Source organism: Poromitra crassiceps (genome assembly GCF_964638095.1).
Source record: "Poromitra crassiceps genome assembly, chromosome: 13".
Taxonomy (NCBI): domain Eukaryota; kingdom Metazoa; phylum Chordata; class Actinopteri; order Beryciformes; family Melamphaidae; genus Poromitra; species Poromitra crassiceps.
This window is the reverse complement of record NC_139644.1, coordinates 4500041-4509943: the sequence shown is the minus strand read 5'-3', so window position 1 is coordinate 4509943 and position 9903 is coordinate 4500041. Positions and strand designations below refer to the sequence as shown.

Sequence of the window (9903 nt, the reverse complement as noted above, 5' to 3'; positions counted from 1 at the left end):
AGCACGTGTATCTTCCCTGTAGGTGCGGAAAGTGGTGAAAGAAGACGAGGCTCTGTCCAAGGTGAAGGCAGAGGACACGCAGGCCATGGCTGATGATGCCCAGAGGGACCTGGACGAGGCTCTGCCTGCCCTGGACAGTGCTAACGAAGCCCTCAGTGGCCTGGACAAGGCTGACATCTCTGAGATCAGGGTGTTCACCAACCCCCCAGACATGGTCATGACCGTCATGGAGGCTGTCTGCATCCTGCTCAACTCCAAGTCAGTGTCCTCAAATACTTAAGGTTTGATTCGGGAAATGAGATTTGGGACTTTTTTTGCATTAACATTAAATGTCTATTAATAGTAATGTAATCTAATCAATGCTGATACTGTATTCTAATAGATAAAGGAGTGAGAATAATTACAGTACATGCTTTGAATTCCTTAGTTTTATCTGTGCAGTGTTCTAAGCAGACTGGATGGCATCCAGCAGATGAACGCTCATCCATAAGACACTTGAGACTTGACTTGGACTTGTGACCAAAGACTTGAGACTTGACTTGGACTCTAGCTCAAAGACTTGAGAGTTGACTTGGACTCTAGCTCAAAGACATGAGACTTAACTTGGACTCTAGCTCAAAGTCTTGAGACTTGACTTGGACTCTAGCTCAAAGTCTTGAGACTTGACTTGGACTCTAGCTCGAAGACTTGAGACTTAACTTGGACTCTAGCTCAAAGTCTTAAGACTTGACTTGGACTCTAGCTCAAAGTCTTGAGACTTAACTTGGACTCTAGCTCAAAGTCTTGAGACTTGACTTGGACTCTAGCTCAAAGTCTTGAGACTTGACTTGGACTCTAGCTCAAAGTCTTAAGACTTGACTTGGACTCTAGCTCAAAGACTTGTGAGTTGGAGTCATTAATGCCCTGATGAAGGCTATGTGTTGCCGAAACATGTTGGCTCGCTTTTTAATCTGTTCAGAAATGGACTAAGCCCTGAATGAAAGCTTTTTTAAATCTTTGAAGAGTGCCTTGGTTCAGCCTTTTTTTGATTACTTTCATGTTACCCCATTTTTGACCAAAGAGCACCTTCTTACAGTCTGCTGACCTCCTTTTATTATCTTTTGACTTGAGAGTTGACTTGGACTCTAGCTCAAAGCTTTGAGACTTGACTTGGACTCTAGCTCAAAGCTTTGAGACTTGACTTGGACTCTGGCTCAAAGCTTTGAGACTTGACTTGGACTCTAGCTCAAAGCTTTGAGACTTGACTTGGACTCTAGCTCAAAGCTTTGAGACTTGATTTGGACTCTAGCTCAAAGCTTTGAGACTTGACTTGGACTCTAGCTCAAAGCTTTGAGACTTGACTTGGACTCTAGCTCAAAGCTTTGAGACTTGACTTGGACTCTAGCTCAAAGCTTTGAGACTTGATTTGGACTCTAGCTCAAAGCTTTGAGACTTGATCTGGACTCTAGCTCAAAGCTTTGAGACTTGACTTGGACTTGCAAAAAATGACTTGTGTGCCTCTCTAGTACAAATTAACACACATTAACCCATTTTCTCAATCTTTCTCTTCCCGCAACCTCCTCCAGACCAGACTGGCACGGAGCCAAGCAATTGCTGGGAGATTCCAATTTCCTGAAGCGTCTGACGGACTACGACAAGGACAACATCAAACCTCAGATCCTGCAGAAACTGCAGAAATATGTCAACAACCCTGACTTCGTACCGGAGAAGGTTTGTTTGGATTTCATTTCAAACACTCAGATATCTATTAGCGTTGGGCTTAGAATAAACAGATTCTGTTTAAATGAGAGTTCTAGAGTTGGGATAGGAGCAGAAAGTAAAGTAAGTAGTTTTGAAGAACAAAGCTGATTGCACGTGACACATCCAAAAACTGTAAACAGTTTAGCAGACATTCATTTAGTTTGAGAGTTATTGAGAGTTGGCTTGAGTGAAGTTGTGGACCAGTGATGTAATTTGTGCATGAATGACATCACTGGTCCAGAACCTAACTCAAACTGTCAAACTAATGAATGCCTGCAAAACTGTTGACAGTTTTGGGATATGTATGAGATCATGTGCAAAATAAAAGTGAAGTTTTCCTTTAAGTTATGTTCTGCTGCTTTTGGCGCTGTCAGGTGGAGAAGGTGTCCAAGTCCTGCAAATCCATGTGTATGTGGGTCCGAGCCATGGATCTCTACTCCAGAGTGCTGAAAGAGGTCGGCCCCAAGAGAGAGAAGCTGTCCATGGCCCAGGTCAGTGTTACACAAGAGAGAGAAGCTGTCCATGGCCCAGGTCAGTGTTACACAAGAGAGAGAAGCTGTGCATGGCCCAGGTCAGTGATACACAAGAGAGAGAAGCTGTGCATGGCCCAGGTCAGTGTTACACAAGAGAGAAGCTGTGCATGGCCCAGGTCAGTGATACACAAGAGAGAAGCTGTGCATGGCCCAGGTCAGTGTTACACAAGAGAGAAGCTGTGCATGGCCCAGGTCAGTGATACACAAGAGAGAAGCTGTCCATGGCCCAGGTCAGTGTTACACAAGAGAGAAGCTGTGCATGGCCCAGGTCAGTGATACACAAGAGAGAGAAGCTGTGCATGGCCCAGGTCAGTGTTACACAAGAGAGAAGCTGTGCATGGCCCAGGTCAGTGATACACAAGAGAGAGAAGCTGTGCATGGCCCAGGTCAGTGATACACAAGAGAGAAGCTGTGTATGGCCCAGGTCAGTGATACACAAGAGAGAGAAGCTGTGCATGGCCCAGGTCAGTGATACACAAGAGAGAGAAGCTGTGCATGGCCCAGGTCAGTGATACACAAGAGAGAAGCTGTGCATGGCCCAGGTCAGTGATACACAAGAGAGAGAAGCTGTGCATGGCCCAGGTCAGTGATACACAAGAGAGAAGCTGTGCATGGCCCAGGTCAGTGTTACACAAGAGAGAGAAGCTGTGCATGGCCCAGGTCAGTGTTACACAAGAGAGAGAAGCTGTGCATGGCCCAGGTCAGTGTTACACAAGAGAGAGAAGCTGTGCATGGCCCAGGTCAGTGTTACACAAGAGAGAAACTGTGCATGGCCCAGGTCAGTGTTACACAAGAGAGAGAAGCTGTGCATGGCCCAGGTCAGTGTTACACAAGAGAGAAGCTGTGCATGGCCCAGGTCAGTGATACACAAGAGAGAGAAGCTGTGCATGGCCCAGGTCAGTGTTACACAAGAGAGAGAGGCTGTGCATGGCCCAGGTCAGTGTTACACAAGAGAGAGAAGCTGTGCATGGCCCAGGTCAGTGTTACACAAGAGAGAGAAGCTGTGCATGGCCCAGGTCAGTGATACACAAGAGAGAGAAGCTGTGCATGGCCCAGGTCAGTGTTACACAAGAGAGAAGCTGTGCATGGCCCAGGTCAGTGTTACACAAGAGAGAGAAGCTGTGCATGGCCCAGGTCAGTGATACACAAGAGAGAAGCTCTGCATGGCCCAGGTCAGTGTTACACAAGAGAGAGAAGCTGTGCATGGCCCAGGTCAGTGATACACAAGAGAGAAGCTCTGCATGGCCCAGGTCAGTGTTACACAAGAGAGAGAAACTGTGCATGGCCCAGGTCAGTGTTACACAAGAGAGAAAAGCTGTGCATGGCCCAGGTCAGTGTTACACAAGAGAGAGAAGCTGTGCATGGCCCAGGTCAGTGTTACACAAGAGAGAAGCTGTGCATGGCCCAGGTCAGTGTTACACAATGCAATATGTATCCATCCATGAGCACACTGAAGCAATAGCTCATGACAGCCAGGGTGGGCGAGAAGACTTCCTTTGGCATGATTTGACTTTGATAGACTATCTAAGTCAAATCATATCAGGGGCGGACTGGAGTAAAAAAGTGGCCTGGGAATTTCTCTCTGGTCGGCCCACTCTCCGGACGAGACAACAACAAAGCATTTGTCAGATAGGGTCTGGGTGTTTAGAGAACTTAAGTCCTGGATTCTTGATATTTTTATGCAAGTAACGTGACATTCCATCACAAAACAATCCATCCCTATATTTTAACTTTAATTGTAAAAATTGTAAAATAGATGGATGCCTCCAACACTTGAGTACTGTAGTCAGAGCCCTTTTTTTGGGACTAGAAACTATTTGGTAAATGTATTATATTATACTGTCTATTCTTCTTGTAGTACTCTTTCTACTACTAAACTTAAAAACTGGTTTGATATCAACAAATTCTCATTAATCTAAGTAAAACAAACTTCATAATCTTTGGCAACCGTAAAATAAACTCTGAAGTTAAGCTCAAAATTAATGATGTTGAAATTGAACGTGTGTATGACAATAAATTTGTGGGCGTGATTATTGATGATAAACTCAATTGGAAAACACATATTAATAATATTAAATCTAAATTGTCCAAAACTATTGCAACCCTGTACAAAACAAAAGAACTATTAACTCATTCTCTGCCAAAGACGTACTCGGACGTACTTTTTACAATGGCGTTCTGTGCCAAGGACGTACTCGGACGTACTTTCATGTTTTGCTTGTTTACATTAGATCAGACCCTTTCCCAGCCTGTGACATTGTTTCAAGTCAAACTGATGAACGGAAGCGCTAAATCACGTTTAGTATTTATAGTATAGTCACCCATTTAGCAGTAAACAGAGTCCGTTAGTGAGTGACGATCATGAGCGGCCATTTGTGCATTGAGCAGCATTTGCGGCCATTGAGCAGCTGCCTGTGATTCCTGTGTGCGTGTGTGAGACTCGAGAGAGAGAGAGCGAGAGAGAGAGCGAGAGAGAGAGAGAGAGAGAGAGAGAGAGAGAGAGAGAGAGAGCATAAGGGTTCATTTGGTCAGTCCAGTCTTGGACTATCTGGTAAATAAGTTCCAGGAAGTAAAAGTCAGTAAAAACTTTTTTTTATTTTTATTTTTATTTTTTGGGGAAAACAAATACTGTATATGTCTGATGTGTCACTGAGGCAAAAAATAAAAGGCTCAAAAGAGAGTTCTGCTTGAAACGGTGTCGTTCACTAAAAACCTATTTTTCTCCTATTTCTGTTACAAAGGAGGGCATTTTCAGTGAAAACAAGCAAACTTCCACTGCTTGTAACTAAACAAGGAAACATGGTCGAGTTTCAGTTTTTTACAAGGGGTAAGAAGAGAGTCTCTGCTTTATTGTGAGATATGTTGTGTAATTTTATTCCTAGCACAGAATATTCTGTGGGTCCTGGAAGATCAGGAAATATGCTCAAAATCCTGGCACTGGGAGCACACAGACCGAAATGACCCTGGCAGAGAATGAGTTAACTAAAAAATATTCCTACATATTGTATTGTTCTCTCTTTGTTCATACATCAATTACTGTGTGGAAGTTTGGGGGAACACCTACAAAACAAACATTGATTCAATAATTAAGCTACAAAAGAGAGCCATACGAATCGTAAATCATTCAAAATATTGCGACCCAACTAACCCACTCTTTATCAAATTAAATACCTTAAAATTTGAAGATATAGTCGAACTTAGAACTTCTCTTATAATGTACAAGGCACATAACAACCTTCTTCCTAACTGCATTCAGAAAATGTTTTCACCCAGAGTCAGTCAGTATGAACTCAGGGGAACTTGTATGTTTAAAAAGATTAGAGTAAGGACAAACTTTAAAAGTAGATGCATCTCTGTCAAAGGGGTACACCTATGGAATAGTCTCTGCGATGAGCTAAAATTGTGTAAATCTATCTGTAAATTCAGAAAAATGTTTAAACTTAGAGCGCTTTATAAATACAAAACCTTAGTATGACCAAGTATATAAAACTATCTTAATGCTTCTACGATCTAATGTAAATATTGCTTTTCGTTGTTAATTGATTCTTGCAACTGTCTTATTTTGTGTTTGATGTATTGAAATGTAAAAATGGTAGGTATACATAAGCTACAGCTTCAGCCTACACCTTTTCGGTCCCCTTATTGTATAATGTACATTACTGCAGTGCATTTATGTGAAACTAACAAATGGACCCGAAATAAATTACTATTACTACTATTTCTATACGTGTTTAGCTTCACATATGCTGTATTTATTTGCCTTTATATGTAATGTTCTAAATTTACCTGAATATGATTATTGAATTACTCTTGATTGTTGAATTACTCACACCTGGTGAACTATGTCACATGATCTATGTTGTATGGGTATTTAAAGATGGCGTCTCTCTGTTACATCAGAAAGTGTCTGAGGAAGAGCCTGTGTGGCTTCAAACGTCACGCTAAATAAAAAACCTTCAAACGGGAGCTCCAAAGGTTTGTAGATCACGTCTTTTTTCACTATGAGAAGGGAAAACAGAGCAAATATTTTCCAAATATGTTTCATAAGTGATATAGACGGTTTTCACAGAATAGTGTTGCTAGGGAACAGTTTAAAACCTAGCTTATTTCCTGTAAGCCATTGTATTAGCAAATACTGCAACAGGAAGTAAGCTGGGGCAATTTAGAATGTTTAGGTTGTCAGGTTAAAACCGTCTATTCCCCTCCCTCCCTCCCTCCCTCCCTCCCTCCCTCCCTCCCTCCCTCCCTCCCTCTGTCCCTCCCTCCCTCTGTCCCTCCCTCCCTCCCTCCCTCCCTCCCTCCCTCTGTCCCACCCCACGCAGGTGGAGCTGGATGTGACCATGAGCACCCTGAGGGAGAAGCAGCAACAGCTTCAGGATGTGCAGAATCAAATCCAGATCCTCCAGGACCAGTTTGACCACAGCCTGAATGAGAAGGAGGGCCTGGGTGAGGGCGGCACACTGGATATGTAGTGGTTATTATGGACTGGGACTGGCTCTTAAACTGTCCAGCTAAGTGAAAGTTAAATCATTCTTGTTGTATGGAAAGGGTCTTAGTCCAGGGCCTTAGGGAGATATGCCAAAGCACCAAATTTGGCCCAGATGCAGTCCAGAGCTAGCCTGGTAAACCAGCCTGTCACGTGAACTCACATTTCATTTGGTTCTCCATGACGGTCTGGCCCCGACGCCAGTGGGAGGGTTTAGCAGAAGCTGCAGAGCGGAAGAGCCAATTAGCGACTCCGCTGTGATTGACAGCGCAAGTTGGCCAATCAGGAACGCCACTAGCATTGCACTAACAAAACAGTAATGGCCGCCTCCTTGCCTGATCGTCTCGAGGAGTCATGTCAGCGTTTGTCTAGTTTAAACAGCCATAAAGTGCAGTTATTGCAGAAATAGACTCAATAACAACAATTGAACAAGTACAGGAGTATCGCCGCAACCGCAGAGTTTCTCGGCGGAAAATATGTTTTTGCCATTCTCCCGAGTGGATTTGGGTTTGATTGGATCCGACGCTGATTGGCTGAAGGAGTTGTCTGTCAAGGCAACTACGCCCGCCCATGCTCCCGCCTCTGCTCCCGCCCCTGCTAAACCCCCCCCCCCCCCCCCCCCCACCCTTCCATGGCGCCGGGGCAAGACCGTCACGGAGAACCAAATGAAATGTGAGTTCACGTGACGGGCTGGTTTACCAGGCTAGTCCAGAGCATGCTGTCATGATTTAGCGAGAGCGCCAGAGCCGGCGATCTGCAGGGTCGCCATGGCGCCAAATCTAATATGGCTACACCATGAAAACGGTTTCGGCTGTAACTTTTTAACCAGATGTTCCACAAATGCAAACTTGATGTTTCCCCCCCATTAGGAACACTTGGAATGCTTATCTATACGATTAGGTGTGTCTGGACCCCTAATTTGCATATTTTCAAGATCATCTACCCTGCTGGAGCCACAGCTCTTGGTGTACATGATGATGACCTGAAGAATGAAGAGAACAAAAAATAACTATTTGCGAAAATATCCCTGAGGCCCTCGACTATCTCTAGAAATGTGACAAACTCCTCTAGGAATTCCTCTCTCTTGTCAAGTCTAGCTTCTCACTGAAGCACCAGGTTTGATTGAAGCACCGGGTTTGATTGAAGGCACCAGGTTTGATTGAAGGCACCAGGTTTGATTGAAGGCACCAGGTCTGATTGGACATTGAGATGAAAAAAAAAAAACCCTACTATTTAGTTTTCTAATGTTGCTCTTCTCTCTCTCCCTCGCTCTCTCTCTGCTGCCCTCTCTCTCTCTCAAAGCGAACACCATGGCTCTGACAGAGGCTCGTCTGGCCCGGGCAGGGAAGTTGACCTCGGCTCTGGGTGATAAGCAGATCCGCTGGGAGGAGAGTCTCACGCTGTTTGAGCAGGAAATCAACAACGTCGTTGGGAATGTCTTCATCGCAGCTGCCTGTGTGGCCTACTATGGAGCCTTCACCGCCGACTATAGACAGCTGGTAAGGAGAGATGGGAAGTAACAAAGTAGTTACTTAGTTACTACAAAATACTGACAACATTTTTAGTTTTACTCCCTACATTTTAACACAAATATCTGCACTTTCTACTCCCTACATTTACAAAACAGGCTCGTTACTTTAGCTGTAATGCACGACAGACAAAAATGATGTAACGTTTGTCTGTCTCTCGTCTCGTGCTCTCCCAGCTTCCACGCATAATGTGAACTCTTTTTTGTGGAAAAACCATATCACACAAATGCCTAATTGAAGTATAGTTTTTATAGATCTTCAAACATGTTTTGGACATTTCACATTCTTATTCTAGGATAGGATAAACACTGTGCCTGTACTCTATGCGTGTCCCCTTCTCCCAGCTCATTGAGCAGTGGATGGCACAGTGCCATGAGCTGCACATCCCCATCAGCTCCAGCTTCAACCTGATCTCCATCCTGGGCGACTCCTACGTCACCCGCCAGTGGAACGCCGACGGCCTGCCTCGCGACACCGTCTCCACAGAGAACGCCATCCTGGTGACCCAGGGCCGCCGCTGGCCCCTCATGATCGACCCCCAGGACCAGGTGAGCAGTCAGTCAGTCAGTCAGTCAGTCAGTCAGTCAGTTACTCCAGTGGTTCCCAAACATTTTCTGTCAGGCCCCCCTTTTCTGATATATATATATATTTTTTTATTTAACCTTTATTTAACCAGATAAGACATTTGAGATACAAGATCTCTTTTGCGAATGTGATCTGGCCAAGAAGGCAGCAATTACAAGCCAGGTTACAATCAACATAAATTACAGTACATATAAAGGAAACATAAAAACAGGGCTATAGAGCTGAAACATTTCAAAAAGCAAGGACAACCAAATACATGATAAAATACCACATTCAAGGGTAATAAATAACACAGGATCAAGAACGTAAAAACATATGGCCTAAAAACAAAATGTACAGGTCAAAAAGGGCAAAGTAAAACTAGACATTACTGCAGGAGCAGCTTGCAGTAAGAACTTCAGATAGAGCATGTTTAAAACTGGACAGAGGAATGGAAGAGACCAGTTTTAAACGGGACTGCAGGTCGTTCCACGACCAGGGACCAAAGTAGGAGAGACTCTTTTTTCCAGATTCTGTTCGCATCATTGGCACTTTGAATTTCAACCAGCTATTTGATCTTAAGTTATGGGAGTTATGTAGTTATCGCTACAAACGTAGAGCAGATGTATGAGGGTAGTCTGCCCAGGATGGCCTTGTATATGAACATGTACCAATGTCGCATTCTGCGCAGGGCAAGGGAGGACCATCCAACCAGGTCGTACAAGGTGCAATGATGAGTCCTGTAACCTGAGTTTGTAATATATCTCAGAGCAGCATGGTAGAAGTGATGAGTCCTGTAACCTGAGTTTGTGATATATCTCAGAGCAGCATGGTAGAGGTGATGAGTCCTGTAACCTGAGTTTGTGATATATCTCAGAGCAGCATGGTAGAGGTGATGAGTCCTGTAACCTGAGTTTGTGATATATCTCAGAGCAGCATGGTAGAGGTGATGAGTCCTGTAACCTGAGTTTATGATATATCTCAGAGCAGCATGGTAGAGGTGATGTGTCCTGTAACCTGAGTTTGTAATATATCTCAGAGCAGCATGGTA

At 44.1% G+C, this 9903-nt stretch overlaps 1 protein-coding gene across 1 annotated transcript in view; it reads left to right on the top strand.

Annotated features, from left to right (window-relative positions):
• The window catches only part of dnah6 (dynein, axonemal, heavy chain 6), a gene marked incomplete at its 5' end in the record, with an annotated part of 137910 nt that overhangs the window by 72587 nt on the left and 55420 nt on the right, over positions 1–9903 (top strand). Inside the window, 6 exons of the mRNA XM_083649338.1 lie at positions 23–258; positions 1566–1710; positions 2115–2231; positions 6596–6719; positions 8062–8258; positions 8633–8836. Coding sequence (XP_083505464.1) covers positions 23–258; positions 1566–1710; positions 2115–2231; positions 6596–6719; positions 8062–8258; positions 8633–8836 — 1023 coding nt within the window. The remainder of the gene's footprint in view (positions 1–22; positions 259–1565; positions 1711–2114; positions 2232–6595; positions 6720–8061; positions 8259–8632; positions 8837–9903) is intronic.